At 34.9% G+C, this 17,358-nt stretch overlaps 1 protein-coding gene across 1 annotated transcript; it reads right to left on the bottom strand.

Annotated features, from left to right (window-relative positions):
* Positions 1–307: 307 nt before the first annotated feature.
* On the bottom strand, positions 308–17,114 carry LOC110112121 (AT-hook motif nuclear-localized protein 10; the record flags this gene model as incomplete). Its single annotated transcript, XM_020844217.2, is given in 4 exon segments — positions 308–439; positions 15,105–15,157; positions 16,202–16,698; positions 16,955–17,114. Coding segments are annotated over 3 exon segments (618 nt in total), but the record flags the coding sequence as incomplete, so codon positions are not given.
* Between the last annotated feature and the right edge of the window lie 244 nt (positions 17,115–17,358).

A 17,358-nucleotide genomic window follows, 5' to 3' on the forward strand; every position in this document is an offset into this window, starting at 1 on the left:
GAATAATCATCGCATAGGATACAAATCCCAATAGATTTCATAGCAGGGAGAGCCTTATTAAGGCACTCAATACTATTACTATTTATGTAGCTTCATAAGTACACAATCAATAACAATGAATAATAATTTCACTATTAGCATAAAACAACAACAAAAGTTTAAGGGATTTCATTCACGAGAGACTACTTGATGATGTTAAATCGTAAATGTTATACAATAGCATTCACAATAGTTTAATTATGATGAATGAACCATATAAGATGTCATAAACATCATATAAAATCATGTTCTATTAAATAGTCCAAACCTCATAAGTTACTGTTCCATCAGATGTAGTTGGTTGCTGAAGTGTTACATTACATATGGCACCATTTGCCGAAAGAATGCAAATAGTTCGAGGCCCCTGCTGCGAGAATGCCATAAGTTTTGAAGCCACGTCCTAAAAAATAACATAATACTATCAGACAGACACCCTATATTAAAGGACTTCATGTTAAAAGAAAATTGAGATTAGATTGCACGTTTGTGTTCATCATAAATCAATATCTTGAATTTGCTGATTTAAAACAATATATTGCTCACAATTATAAATTTGACCCAACACATTCTAATAGTATCTAAAGAAACTGAAAACAAAATCTTTTTTATGCATCAAATATCAAGAATCATTCCATAAACCAATGTATCAACTCCGTCTCTTTAGGCTCAAAATTGTTCTTGGATTATAAAAACTTTTAAGTGCTTTATGAACTCACAATGGCACAGTGTAAAGGCAAGCAATGGCATTAGTAATTGTGATAAAAATGTTTGAGAGTTGATTATTGAAAAGGGAAGAATCAGTGAAGAGGTAAAACAGGGAGGCAAACAACAAAAAAAGATAGATGAATAAATGTCATAGAGAAGAGGGAAGCCTCAGAACTAGGAGAAGAAGAGAGAAAACAAATGGAAAATTTATCCCAAGAAGCATGTACGAGGACGCAAAAATATTGGTAGAAGGCTACCATCATAGATCCTCCAGAACACTCAACATCTCTAAAAAGAACCTCTAGAAGGAGGTACTGATATGACCCAATCTGGATAAATTTGCTGCTTGACAGAAGTTGACCTTTTTCATTTAGGCTAGTTTTTTGGAGCAGCATAGGAAATTTGGGTTTTGTTATACCTCATAGGATTGGATTGGTTGGATAACTTGCATTGGATCGATTGAGTTAAGCTAAAGCCAAACCCAATTGGATTGGATTGGGTTCATGTTGTCAAAATAGGTTTGGAGTTCATGTTTTTGCATAGAAAAAAAAAAGAATCATGAAGATGAGAAGATCCTATGTAAGAATGGCCTTAGTATGAACGCATCACATGAGGGGAAGAGCAATCACTTCATGGAAAGATGGAATTCAAGTGAAGTCTATCACAATTAGGTTGTATGAATGTTAAGTAGAGGTGATTGAGGATGGTTATGAAATGGTAAGAGAAAATTATAGGGGGAAAGCAGACAGAGGGTAAGGGTAAGGGAAAGTTGAATTTCAAATACCTAGTTGATAAAGAGAGGCACCTGAAGTGATGATTGTGAGGGAACTTGTATCATCTTAATTGCTGAAATGAGAAGAATATGGTTGTATATCAGAAGATATAAATGGTAACGAAATGGAAGAGATTAAGAAGATATTTATGCATTTCTCAAAGGGAGGAGGTAAAGTTAGTGCAAGAACGAAGAGTCTCAAAGTTAAACCAAAAAAGGAAGGAATTGACATACAAATAATAAGATAATGACAAGCATGTCTACATGTGACATGACCATCTTAACCAGACAAATAACGCAGGCATTTATATGATGCAAAATAGTAATCACATAATCATGTCGCTAGGACTATAACTAAGGTAAAAGGCATGAAATAACAAGTAAAAAAAGGCAAAATTGAGGAATACAATTCTAAGAATTAAAGAAAACATCTTACACATCATCAAATAGCCTTCCAATAGCTCTGTAACTAGGGAAATCCATACAATTCATGAAGTAATGCAAATTGTAGATTCTTTTAAAAGATACTGACAAAAAAATATACAACAATAACATCAAGCCTTTATCCCACTACGTGGGATCGGCTACATGAATCCTTTTTCTCCATTGTGTCCATTAAAAGTCAATTTCTCGTTTAAATCTAATAAGGAAAGGTCATTCCTAATATTTTCTAACCAAGTCTTTTTAGGTCTACCCCAACCTTTCTTAACATAAGTCAAATCTAATACCTCTACTCTCCTAACCGGGTCATCGGAAGGCCGCCGTTTTATGTGACCAAACCATCTAAGGCAACTCTCTCTAATCTTATCTTCTACTGGAGCTACTCCAACCTTTTCACGTATATGCTCATTTCGTATCTTATCTCTAAGGGTAAAGCCACTCATCCACCTGAGCATCCTCATCTTTGCCACACTTAACTTAGTATTATGCTTCTCTTTTAATGGCAAACATTCGGCACCATAAAGCATTGCAGGCCTCACTACCATCTTATAGAATTTTCCCTTAAGTTTGAGGGGTACATTTCTATCACATAACAAGCCCGATGCATTCCTCCACTTCAACCATCCAAGTATCCAACTTGAATTCTACTGATAATATCCCCATCTATTTCACCATCACTCTGAATAATAGATCCAAGATATCAAAAACGTGTACTTTTATGAATGACTTGATCGCCCAAAGTCACAATCCCCTCACTAGGTCTATTACTACTAAAATTACACTCCATATATTCTGTTTTAGATCTACCCAAGAGAAAACCTTTAGACTCTAAAGGTTGACCTCCATAATTCAAGTTTACCTTCAACTCCCTCTCTAGTCTTATCAACAAGAAGAATATCATCAGCAAAAAGCATACACCAAGATACATCCTCTTGCAAATGTCTAGTGAGAACATCCATGACTAAAGCAAAAAGATATGGGCTTAAGGCTGATCCTTGATGTAACCCAACTGTCTACTGACAAAAAAATATGTAAAATAAAAAAGATATGATGCACCAAAAGCCTGTAAATTTCATTGAAATTGATATTTAGGTAACCAATTTCACGTTTTTTAATCAAAATAGATCTATAAAAAGGTCATTGACGTTGAAAAAGCTCATATAAGTAAAAAATTGCTCACTATCACATGAGAAAAAGATATAGGACATTTAAAACTCCCATCTACCAAACTAAGTTTGCTTCGCATATGAAACCCATTGGTAACAGATATATTTGACAGACAAAGCATAAGTGACCAGCATAACATTATCTTAAGTTGAAAAACTAAAGAAGTTGGTCAACTATGTTTTTTATTTTTATTTAAAGCATAACTGTCCAATACAATATTATGTTAAGTTGAAAAACTAAAGAAGCACACAAAAATCTGAACTGCACGGCAGATGTATAAAGTGCATAGATGTGGAGTCCTTAAAAACATCCAAATTTCAGTTCCAAACACCCTATGCATCTTATCCAATATTTTTTCCCTACCTTATGAAATTATTACCCTGCCATATTATGCGATCAAGTGTAAGTCTATCATGTTGTATCTTATGATAGGTATTCATACAGTTATACATGCCAATATGCTGATACACCTAACAATCATATTAAATTGTCTGCATATGCATATTTCTATATATAGGCAAGGGTCACAACTTGAAAGGAAAAATGAAATGATTACAAAAGCTTAAGAATGTGCATGTTAGTTAGTAGGGGCAATGTGACCCTAGTGAGCAGTGCGACCTCAGTATGATATGAAGCCTACGGACTATGATATAAACCTACGGGCAATAATAGAGATAGTGTGACCTCATGAGCCTACGGGTAATAGAGGCAGTGCGACCTCAGGAGACTATGGAAAATAGAAGTAATGTGATCGCAGGTGCCTATGGGCAATAGAGGCAGTGCGACCTCAGAACCCTACGGACGATAGAGACAGTGCGACCTCAAGAGCTTATAGGCTATGTTAAGCCTACGGGAAATAAAGGCAGTGTGACATCAAGAGTCTACAGGCTATGATATGAAGCCTATGGGCGATAGAGGCAGTGTGACCTCCGGAGCCTACAAACTATGATATGAAGCCTACGGGCAATAGAGGTAGTGCGACCTCAGATGCCTACGAGCTATAAACTTAGATCTCACCATGTGAACATAATATTTTCTAAAGTTGAAAAATGGATGTTAATCGATGATATCAAAAATAAAGGATGATTACATATTGTGATGTATGAATTACTAATTGAATACATTTGGCAATATTGATGATGTTGGCGGTATGTGATAGGTGGTGATGATATTGACATTATGAGACATACTCGAAAATTGGGTTCATATGAGCATAATTTTTACATGCGACCTTAGTTTTACTTATTAAATAATTCAATACTATGTATATTTCCTTTTTAATGATTACATGCAGTTCTAACTTCAACTTGTTAATATAAGGGTAAGTATTATATTTCATATACTTGAATATGGTATTAGAATTGCATATCTTTTTTAGCCTAATTGCTCACCAAATTTTTTTATTCTGGCTGTTGTTACAAGAAAGATGAGGGATATTGTGGAAGTTGATTAGACTTGGATCAAATTTTAAAAACTATGTTTGATTTATTGATAGTATGAGGTGAGTATTGAGAAGAGATATATGAACTGTTGTTATGAAAACATTTTTAGGTGGTTAGTTACTCTGTAATTATATATGTATGAAGTGCATGAAAAAAATTGAATGTTTCTATTTTAAGTGACATGACTGTTTAGTAACTATATGATTTTCTCTATTGCACCCTTTGTTCTTCAGAAGGGGCGGTGTGAGATGTGACAAAGGGAATAATGAAAAACCTAATCAAAATCTCATGGATTCATCCTCATAGGTTGTCAAAGAACCTAGTCAACTTAGTAAGAGAAGTTAGTTGACCCAACTTGACCCAAGAATCTTTGTCAACAACGATGAGTTGCATCATTCAAGGAGACCTAACAGGAGACTTGGGTAGGATGTTTATTTAAGAGGACGAATTTAAATTAGTCATAGGTAACAGAAAATCTTATGCCTTATCAAGTGCATTTCATGGTTCACTACTCGAAGTTTTTAAGCCATTAGAGAACTTGTAGGCTTTGATCATAATAGTAATTTAATGGTGTTATTTTGTAGCCAAACAACTACTTCAAAGAGCTCCGATCATAACCGTTTGTATATAGTTTCATTTGAAAGGAAACATGTCAATTATAGTATATGTCATATACATGCTAGTAAGAGATCGTTTGAGAGTAAACATAGTGATACACTTGATAAGACATCAACCCTTTGTGAGTTAAGGTTATTCTAAAATTAATCACCATCAACAAACTACTATAGAGGGTGGATGATTACTGTTTTAAATTTAATATAGTATATCTCACTTGAACGTAATAGATTTTACAATGATTTTGGATTTTTTAAATCTTTGTTAAGATTTGATCCCAAATGATTTTCTTTGAGGTTTGGGGCAATTTGAAAATGAAATCCCCCCTAATTATATTTGCTTTCAACCTGATCATCAAGTTATTAAACATTATCATTTATTGATTTTGACATTGTCAGCTATGCTAATTTTCTTTCAAAGAATTAGGAGCTAGAAGTCTTGTCAACTCTAACATTAAGAATAGAAAGGATCAAATTTCAATGGTGGGAGTTATGACCTGTCTTATAGGAAAGGCGGGCCAATATAAAGCAATGTATATTTATGTTGGTTAGTTTGATTTTTGAAAGAAAAATTTGTTGAGTTTCAAAATAATTATTCGATTTTTGTAAATAATTTTGCTCGATTCTAGAAACGAAGTAAATTTGATTTTAGCTTATTTTCAATCCATGAAGCATTTTCAAACATCAAATTCAAGCATTTAACATATTCGTTAGAGCATATGCGGATGAGTTGATATTAACCTAGTTTTTTACTCTTAATAGGATAATAGAGGAAAAGTATTCATGCAGCCAAACTCACATGATGGGATAAAGGCTTGTTATTGTTGTATTTTGTTTTCTTTTAGATGTCATGCATGCTTTTCGGTGCATTGCGTGGTGCATTTTCATAATTCATTGTACACTTGCATGCTTTTTCATGCATTTGCATTATATAGTTGCCACTTTTCAATGCATTCACACAATGCATTTTGGGTAAACTTGTATAATGAATTTGCATGTTTTTTATGCATTTATATGTTTTTATTCATATGCATGGTAAACTTACATTCTTTCAATGCGCCTCCATGATATATTTGCATAGTTTTAGAATAATGACATACTTCTCCAATTAATTACATGCTTTTGAGGTAGTTGCACACTTACATACTTCTCCAATCAGTTGCATGTTTTCCCAGGCAATTGCAAGTTCCATGAGTGGGTTACATGCTTCCAAGGTAATTGCACATTTTTTAGGCATTTGCACACTAATTAAGTAGGTTTCGTACTTCTCGAGAAAAATGCATGTTTTTAAGGCAATTGCATGCTTCTCATGGCGATTGCACGCTTCTCAATATGGTTCCACGCTTCCTAAAGCAATTGCATGTCTTTTGAGAATTTGAGTTGAAGATTACCACATAAAAATCGCACCGGGCTTAAATTTTTCCAAATATTATTGTTTGCGTGAATATTTTTATTATTGAAATACATGAAATATTTCATTTTAAATTTTAAAGTGTCGTCTTTTGCCTTGTCCACTTGCATTTTTGTTGTGAATGCATGCTTCATTTTGTGTTTTCTCATTCTTTTGAAAGACGTGAGATCTATCTGTATATGGTTTGTAATTTATTTGAGTAGACCCCACACCGCATCTTTCTTTGCTAATTAATAGAGGGGCATAGCATCTAATAGATATGTCGCTTATCATGACTATCAAGACACCTCAATCATTATCAAAATAACTCAAAACATTAATTCAATCATGAAACAGATCTCATTGATTTGCTCAAGATATCAAATTTGCTAAGCAAATGTAATCGATGCACATCAGTTGAAAATGATGATGAGTATGATTTTTGACAAATGCGATGCTACACAACACTACTCAAATGACCTATAATGGTTAAACGGGCTGCGTCGAGCGATGTATTTAGAACATCAAATTTAACTAGAAAGGGACACCTCAAAATCAAATTGAGAGAAAGCAGACAAAATCGATGGACTACGAGCAAAATTTTGCTCGACGTTGTCAGAATGTTATCCGTTTGTGAAGTGGTCCACGCCATTGCATCTAGAACGTCGAAAATACCAATAAATGACTGCAATATTATTTGGATATTTGCACGAGAAAAAAATTGATGGACTACTAATATGACTATTTAAAACTTCTCTAATAAAAACTATTTTTCAAGAGGATCATTTGCATTAATTATTCTAAGACAATCCAAAATTTTAATTTTTAACATATAACCAAACTTATTTGAGGAGCATAAACACTCATAATATTAATAATCTTAACATTAACAATAATATGTAAAGTTATAATTCTATCTCCAATTATATTAATTTCTAAAATATTATCCTTCAAACTCTTTATAATTACATATATATTATTTCTAGTATGACTATTAGTCTCCTATCTGAATATCATAGTTTAAATCTGAAACTATCGATCTCCTCAATCTTCTCTTCTCAACCCATTTAGTTTTCTAAATATACAGAATTTTTATCTTCCAATGAATCATAATATTTATTAATTCCATTTATTTGTTTGTAAGAGAATATATATTCCAAGATCCTATCATAATTCTAGTTTCATGAACTAGTTTCTTTGCCCACATACGTGTATGATGTGAAAACTCTTGCTTATTTAACACTGCACCCAATAGTCAGTACAGTGTCCCTAAGACTTCTAGTTATATTCAGGCAATACAGCACATTGCTTATAAAGAACGTCCTAACATTAACACAATGTATTAAAGAACTCATCATGATTGTTCGATGAGTTTTACACTGACTGTCAATTATTTAACGCAACCCTCCAATTTTCTCATCTAGGGCTGGAACCCGATAATGGAAGTGTTATAAATAAAAGTACATGTAGATGCATGTCGTACATGCATGTCTGTGAAAATGCATATAATAAAAGTATATGTACATATATACATAAATACATATACTTTGCATGCAATTTTGATTGATTGAATAGATTAAAAGCTAGGGGAGGCTTGGTAACTGCCGGATTCTAGAGAGAGAAGCTTCAAGATTCTAGAGAGAGAAAATCGTCGTTTTCAAATTTTTTTCCCGGTTCTCTATTCCGTTTTTCGCGGAATTGGCGGGGGAGGAGTTTATGGATGGCCAACGGCCTTCTACGGCGACGGTAGGTGGTGGAAAGCCTAAAGGAATTGGTAAAATTCAAACTCTTGCGGCCAAGGGCATTCAGGATGAAAGCTCTGTTTTTCATAAACCAGACAGGTTGATTAATAGCCGATCGAAAGGTCAGTTGATAATAAGGGAACCTATTGAAGATAATTTCAAGAAGGTCGTTGTTGCTGAAGGCAAAGGTAAGGAGGTTGAACTGGAAAGAATGATTGGTTCTCCTGAAGCTGCTCAGGTTTTTCAAATTCTTGATTCCCAGGCTCATTCGACCTCTTCTTCTGATATGAAAATTTTCGTTAATAGGTTTGGGATGTCAAATGCAATCCTTGGTCACACAGGGATAAATGCGACTTCTTGTAATTCTATTTTGGAAAATTCTCATACCAGTGGTCGTTTGGATTCGGAAAATGATAAAGCTGTAGGTAAGGTGATTGAAGTTTTGACTGATAGCAATGAAGGGAAGGGTGTTGAGAATCCCTGGAAGAAGAAACCTTACATCAAGTTGGATTTTAAAGACGAAGATTTGGTGTTATCTGATGACGGTATGGCTGTCAAACTCAGAGATGATTTGGAAATTTTGAATTCCAATAAACTCTTAAATTCATTGGTTATTAAGGTGTTTGGGAAGGAGATCCCTCCACATTTGGTAGCTTGGGATGTTAGGAGGCAGTGGAAGTTGTTTGTTAATTTCCATTTTACTACTCTTGGTAAAGGATGGTTTTTATGTTCATTTGGTTCTGCAGAGATGATGGAAGGTGTCTTAACGGGAGGACCGTGGTTTGTTAATGGTCACATTGTTGGGATGGAACGGTGGACTGCTGGATTTTCTACCCTGTCTTTGAAAGGGTTGACCTCTCCGATATGGATTAGATTACCTCATTTACCATTACAATGTTGGGATGAAGTCAACATGGAAAGGATAGCTGCAATGGTTAGAAAACCTCTTATGTTAGATGGAAACCTATTCCAATGGGGAAAGAGGGAATTTGCCAGAGTTTGTGTGAGGGTCAAGCTTAATCAAAGCCTCCCTACTGGTGTTTGGGTGGAAAGCATTTCGGGAAGATTTTTTCAAAGAATAGAATATGAGCGAATTTCTTCCTTTTGTTATGAGTGTGGGATGGTTGGACACTTAAAATCTGACTGTAAAAAAGGGAATTCAACGCCTTTAGACAACAATGTTATTAGTGATAATGTCAGGGAAAAGCAAGGGGAGAATATGCAATCTGAAGAAAATAATGGTTCTAAATATGGCCCTTGGATTATGGTTGACGGGAAAAATTTCAGAATACAACCTATGGTGAAAAGAATTTGGAAGAAATCTGATAATAATCAGGTTTTTATAAAAAAGACTGTGGAGAAGGAAATTCCTAAAACTAGTTTAAAAGACCAAGATGTCATTGTTCCTGATAAGCAGCAGACAAAGATGGCGGAAATTCAGCTTGAAGAAGGTGAGATTGATACAGGTATGGCAAAATTGGAAGTTCCTGAGGAGCTGCAGGAGTCAGAACTCAATCTAGAGTTAACCGATAATGAAGTCAACAAGAATGTCTTGAATTCTGGTATGGTTTCTCTTAACTCCAATACTTGTCAAATTAGTGAAAATTGATTTCAGATTTTAATGAATGAAGAGGAGGAAGATGTTATAATTGACTCTGGGAAGCCTGCTGTTAAGGTTATTTCTTGTAAGGATGGGACTATTGCCAGGGAAGATGTGGTTATTTCTGAAGACAATTTAAAAAATTCTGTTCGTGAAGGCAGTTGTAGTCGGGGAGAAAAAATCAATAGTGGTACTGGGGATGTGGTTAAAAGCAAGTTGGCTAAAGAGATCAGATCTTTGGGCCCAATTTCGGTTAATTCCAGAGGAAGGACTGGTGATGGAGGTAGTAGAAAGAAGGTTGGGGGTTCTTCCCCTAAAAAATTTTAATGGGATCTTTAGCTTTTTTGGAATTGTAGAGGGGCTAGAAAAAGAGAAGCCTCTCTATATTTGAAGGAATTTATTAAAGATTACAAGGTTTTTTTTCTTGGGTTAGTGGAAACGAAAATCAGCTCTTTTGATAAGAATGAATTTGTGAAGCTAATGGGTCCTGCATGGGACTTCTTTTTAGTTCCTTCCGAAGGTCTTTCAGGAGGAATTATGATTTTGTGGAGAAGTGATATGGCCTCTTTTTCAGTAATTAAAGCATTGGATCAGTGTGTGATTGGTGATCTCAATGTCTTTAACAAGGGTATTTGTATGATTACTACTGTGTACGGGAGTAAGGATGTTCAGAAGAGAAGGAAACTGTGGGAATGCATTGGGGAACAATCTTATAGAGATCTTCCTTCGATTATTGGGGGAGACTTTAATTGCATCTTATCCCAAGAGGACAAGAAGGGTGGTAGGAAGTTCGTTTTTTCTCAAGGTCCCTTGGAAATGTCCACTTTCATGTATGAGAATGACTATCATGAAGTTAAGGTGGTTGGCCCTAGATTTACTTGGTGTAATAATAAGGTTGGAGGGGGGAGAATCCTTGAAAGGTTGGATAGATGTTTGCTAAACTCCTTGGCTTCAGATTTTCTGCATCTTGGTGTTGAAAGACATTTGGCTAGAGTGGCTTCTGATCATTGTCCGATTGTGCTGGAGATACTTGCTGTGGAGGCTACAAAGAAGAGTGGTATTAAATTTGAGGATGTTTGGCTCTCTTTCAAGACAGCTACAGCTATTGTGAATAAAGGTTGGCAAAAATTCTATGTGGTTAATGACATGGAGGTGCTCAATAAGAAGTGTAAACGAGCTTTGAACAATTTATTTTACGGGAGTAAAGCTAAGCTGAAGGATTTTTCGGCTGAGAAGGATAGATTAAAATCTGAAATTCTGCTCATTCAAGAAGTTGAAGCTAGAGATGGTGATAATGAGAAGATTTGGTTGTTAAGATCTAAAGTTAAAGAGTTAAATGTCATTCGTAATTGTCTAAATACTTAGTGGAAACAAAGAGCAAAGGTGAAATAGGTTGAAGAAGGGGATTCTAATATTAAATTCTTTCATGCCTTTGCCAATGGAAGAAGGAATGATAAGTGGATCTATCAATTTAAGACTGATAGTGGAGAAATTTCTGAAGACCCAAGAGTTGTGGAAGATAGTTTCATCAGATTTTTTCAAAGTAAATGGAGACATAGAAGTTGATGTTTGTCTTGCTGGCCAAAACCGTGGACTGTTCTGGATGATGAAGAGAAGCTTTTGCTAGATAAAGAGATTTCGGCTGAAGAAGTTAAGGTGGCTGTTATGGGGTTGGGCAATAACAAATCTCCTGAATTTGACGGGATGACCCATTCCTTTTTCAAAGGATATTGGGCGATTATTGAGAAAGATGTTTTCAAGGCAGTGAGTTTTTTCTTCTCTTCGGGGAGAATGTGCAGAGAATGGAAAGATACTCTAGTTGTGCTGATTCCTAAGTATTCTAATCCTCTTTATCCCTCTAGATTTAGACCCATTAGCTTATACAATTCTATTTATAAAATTGTTGCTAAAGTAATTTTGAATAGAATGCTATTGGTGATTCCCAAGCTTATCTCTGAAGAACAGGTGGCTTTTGTAAAGGGGAGATCCATCTCTGATCATCTGCTTCTAGCTCAAGAGGTCTTCAACAAGTTCAGATTGTCAAAGGCTAGCAATGGTTATGTGGCTTTTAAATTGGACATGAAATAAGTATACGATAGTATGTGTTGGCCAACCTTAGAAAAAATGATGGTTGAATTGAGATTCCCGGTCAAATTCATTGGGTTGGTGATGGATTGTGTTTCAAATCCTAGATTCTCTATTGTAATCAATGGTAATAATTCCTTATGGATTGATGGTTTGAGTGGATTTCGTCAGGGCTGCCCCCTTTCTCCAATCTTGTTTATTATGTGCTCACAGTTATTATCTAATGCTTTTTTTGAAAATGGTACGAATTTGGGTATCAAGATCTGTGCTAGAGCTCCCAAGATCACTCATATGTTGTTGTATGCAGATGATGTGCTGCTATTTTCAGATGCTAAACTTAAGAATATCAAGAAGATGTGGAGCATTGTGGGTAACTACTGTAGATGGACTGGTCAGGCTATCAACCAGCAAAAGTCAGCTGTAATTTGCGGAAAGGCAGTGTGCAGAAGGAGGAAAAATTCAAGATTATTGGGCTTCAAATTGGAGGATGAGCTGGAGTACCTAGGAGTTAAGATGGCTTTGAGAAGGTTAAAATCGGCTGACTTCCAAATGATCCTGGATAAATCATTGAAATGGCTTAATGCATGGGGGAATAGATTTATTTCCCTTGCTGGTAAACTTGTCCTGGTGAAATCTGTCCTTGCTCTTCCAGTTTTTTTGATTACTCATTCTCTAGTTCCTAAAAGAATCCTTTTTGAGCTAGAAAGACATTGTAGAGATTTTATTTGGCATAAATGGAGACCGTGGTTTGCATTATGTAAGCTGGGATGTTTTATGTCGACCCAAGCAGTGTGGAGGTTGGGGTGTTCAATCTGTTTTGGATAGAATGGGACCACTGCGTGCTAAATTTGCTTGAAATTCTATTGAGAATCCCAATTCTATGTTTTATAGAAATTTTATTGCTAAGTATGGGGAGAGCTGGTGGAAAAGAGAGAGAACTAGAAGTGGTTCTAACTCTTGGAAGATTATGATGAGTGGATGGGAATCTCTTAAAAATTTCCTGAGATGGAAGGTGGCTAATGGTGAGATTATTGATGTCCTAAGGGATGCCTGGATCATGGAGAAAAGCTTATTGAAATGGCCTACGTTTGTAGGTAGTTTGGAAGATGAAGACTTGAAGTTGAGCTATTTCATTGAAAATGGTAACTGGGTTAATTCTAAACTTAGAATTTGCTTTGGGGAGGAATTGATAAAGCTGATTGAAGATGTTCAGATTTTTTACTCTTCGTTAAAAGATCAAATAGAGTTAAGGCTGCAGTTAACAGGTAAATTTTTTTTTTTTGTTAACAAGTAAATCTTTATCTTCTTTATTAATTGAAAGTAGATACATGCATTTACTTGATAATATCGATACTATATGGTTGCATAAGCTGAAGTTGAATGCCAAAGTTAAGATGTTCCTTTGGCGTGTTTGTAAGGATGCGGTCCCAACAGAATTTTTTCTGTTTAAAGAAGGATTTCTAGAGACTTTCTTTGTCCTATGGGTTGCGATAAAACTGAAGATTTAGAACATATTACTACTTCCTGTTCTATTCTGGTGAATGTAAATAATGTGCTTAGGAGCTGGGGATTTAAAATCCCTGTTTTCAGCAGTTTTTCTGAATGGATACAGGGGATGAAAAATCTGTTTCAGCAGAATGTGCTAACCGTCCAGATTTATGTAATAAGTATGTGGTTTGTCTGGAATAATAGATGCAAGGTGAAACATGGAAATTCTGGTTGTAGTGCTGAGGTGATTGCAGCTTTTGTTATTAGCTATTTCAGTTCTTCCGATCATGATGTGTACCGCTCAGACAACTGGGGTGCTAACCGGTCCTATGGACTGCTCTTAGATTTTTGGCATCCCCCTCCCCCTGAGTGGTTAAAGCTTTAATTTGGATGCTTCTCTTAAAGAGAATTATGATGCGGGGTTAGGAGTTTTAAGGGATGATAAAGGAAGATTTCTTTTTGCTTTTGGAAGGAGATGTAGACATTGTGACATTGCTCATATGGAGTTATCTGCTTTTAAATCTGTTAAAGACATGATGCAAGAGTGGATGTATACAGCTAAAGGGATCATAATAGAGGGAGATAATCATAATGTTCTCAAGTTTCTTCATCAATTGTACAGCAAACAGAGGAAACCTGGTGGGAACTCCGAAGAGGTTGGTCTTTTATTCTTGAATAAATGTAATAATGTTGTTTTCAATTGTGTAGGTCGTAATTGTAATAGGTTAGCTGATTTTTGTGCTAACCTAGCTTTGACTTTTGATTTTGCTTGGAACACTTTTTTGGAGAGCAATCTTCCCTCTACTTTTAAATTTATTTTAAAGGAAGAGTGTGATAGATGGTTAGGCTCTTCTTAGTTTGTATCTAGGTTGTTCTTTTCTCCTTTAATTGCTACTTAGCATTTCTAAAAAAAAAAAGAATAGATTAAAAGCTATGAGAGCTTTGAGCTTCGAGATAATTGCCGGTACAAGGAAATTTTATTTAGCTTACAATCATATTCAGCAACAAAAAATTAAAAAAAAAAATCATTGAAATAAAGAAACATTCGATCCATATGAAAGGCATATTATGGGTGATCTCTGCTAGTAATTGAAATCATCTATGAAGTCAGTTGTCAAAATTCAGCAGATCTTTTCCAATTCAAATGTTTTTACCAAAAAATGATGTCTAGGCATGAAGCAAAACCCTACCATAAAGATAACTTAATAAATTATAGGCAAAATATGAAACTAAAAAACAATCCCGCTATTAATTGGTACATGGATCCCCAACTTATCAAAAGTAATAAAGGCAAAAGACAACTCATCTTAAGAAACCAAAAAATTTATATGCCCGAGGGAACAATTTTGTTTCTTTTAAAAGAAATAATACATCACAGTTGGAGTACAGATTGTCCGTTCATTTAGAGATGATATAAATAAAATTGTTTCCGGTTAATGCAAGGTGAAAGACGGCAGTACATTCAACTAATATTATGATGTCCAACAAATCATTTACTAGTTATAATAATGTCATCATTGTAAATTAATTAGAATTCGGTTAAAATAATCTGTTATATGAATAATATTTCATAAGCCTCAATAATAATGAAATAGGAATAATATGAAGGCAAATATCACCTCTCCAGCTTTAACAGCAATTACATGCGGAGTGAAAGAGGTGCCTGAGGAACCTGAAATTCAATAAAATACAAACAAAATATTCAAACTAACTAAATAATTAAAGTAACATTGTCAATGGAAATAAACAAAAGCATCCGAAAATGAACTCATTTGCCCGAGATAGTGAGAGAGAGAGTGCAAAGAAAATAATGGAAGAAAGCATAGCATGGTAAAATATAGGGTAATATTACAAAATCTGAGAAAGTCAAATAAATCTATAGAGACTAATGTAATACTCCTGTTCTGCAAGGAAGGATTTAAAAATTAAACATTATGCTAACATAATTTTTTAATAAGTGCAAAAAAGAAGTTTTATGAAGTACTATCAGTGGATTTTACTTTAGAAACAGTCCAAAAGTAGAGATTTGCTCAAGGGAATAATTTTGGGCTTGATGTTGACTTTGGGAATTAGAAGAGAGACACTCAAAGGTTGTCTCTGAAAAAGAAAGGCAACGATAATGGAACAAAGCAACCTTAAGAAGTGAAATACAAATTGATGTGGCAATGGTGCAAGCAACAAACAATAGCAAATTTGTGTCTGAGTTCTCTATGAACAACAACTTAGGTGAGTGTTAGATTTTCATATTGTAGTATTAAATGAAAAAAGTTTAAGTTTTTAATTATAATAGTTGTACATTGAGTAAAAAAAATTAAAGTTGATTACATGAAGCATTTGAATACAAAATTTTAAGTAAATGACATGCAGCATGAGTCATGCACCATGTGCCATCTTTATGAGCTGCGTACACTACTTTAGTATATGTAAAAACGATAAAAAGGGGAGATTTTCTGCATGGTGAAATTAGTTTCATGTTTAGTTGTATCCACATCAAATTACTGTAAACCCGAGTGGCACAAAATGCATGCATGTGTGGCATAGATGTGAAATTTGCTCCAAACATGAAGGAAGGCAGTTCACTCAGGTTTCAAATTCTAAACATAGATGAATTGGTAGCACAATTGCCACATGAATAAGAATTTTGAAAACTCAATCAAATAAGGCACTTGACTCCTTAATGAATACAAGAAAAATAAAACAGAAAATGAACAAGTACCCAAAGCACCAAGTTGTCGTAGTTTTCCAGAGCCTGGTGGGCGGCCTCGTCTTTTAGCCGTTGGTTCAGACAATGAAGTGTTATTGTTGTCATATTCAGATGTAGAAGTCGTAGAACAAAGACCCAAAGCCATAGTCCCATCAGGCCCATATTTCCTAGGCCTTCCTCTCTTCTTCTTCATGGGCTCACTCAAACTAAATATACCACCTGGTCTTCTTCCAAGCACACCATCTCCAGGGTTATTTGAACCTAGAGCATCCAGTGGCTTTGTTGTAGAAGATGGCATAGTGTTAATTGGAAACCTCATCCCAGAAGAATTAGCCATGATCATTGAGTGGCTTGGAAATCCAGCTCCAATTCCATAAGAATTAGGAGCAAACATTATACCCGAATGCTCGGAAGAATCGAGTCCGGAAGGCTCTCTCGCATCCATTCTTTTTTTAACTCACTAAATAGTTACCGTACAGATTGAACTGAAAACCCTACACTCGCGGCACCTGAAACAAAAAAAAACTGATTGCATAGAAAGTTGCATAATTACGTATAAATGAAAATCCCAACAACGAGAAGAAGCATTAACATCAACTTCACAAAAATATAAAAAATCCAATAAAATAAAAATCCGTTTCTCCATTGATAACAGACTCGTTTCAACCAAAACCTACACAAAATCTAATTAAAACAAAACTACAGTGAAAAATCAACCAAAAGTGAGAAATGCTAGGTGAAGCACGGTTTCATCTTGCCACCAACCATAAGAATCGGCAGGAAGAGATCAACCGTGCGCTATGGTTTTGTTCATTAGGGTTTATAGGTGTTCTGAACCCTAAAGCTGGCGCACTTTCTGCTCGCGCATCTTTCCGAGCTGCTAAATCAAGGGAAAAGTATCAGAAGGAACGAAGTTTGTTAAACCGAGAAAAGAAACATAAAAAATACACGTTCTACGTTGGAAGATCTGGGCCGTGCATTCTTGGTTGCGTTTTGTGCCCGTAACTATGTGCCATTTTATTTTTACTAGTAAAAATGTGGAAATAAGATAAAATTTATAATAATTGAATTTAATTTGTTTAGATGTATTTTTAAATGAGTGTAATATATAAATAATATATATTATATATATCTAAAAAAAATTAAAGATATTAATATTAATCATAATA

Source organism: Dendrobium catenatum, unplaced genomic scaffold (assembly GCF_001605985.2).
Source record: "Dendrobium catenatum unplaced genomic scaffold, ASM160598v2 fragScaff_scaffold_1220, whole genome shotgun sequence".
Taxonomy (NCBI): Eukaryota; Viridiplantae; Streptophyta; class Magnoliopsida; order Asparagales; family Orchidaceae; genus Dendrobium; species Dendrobium catenatum.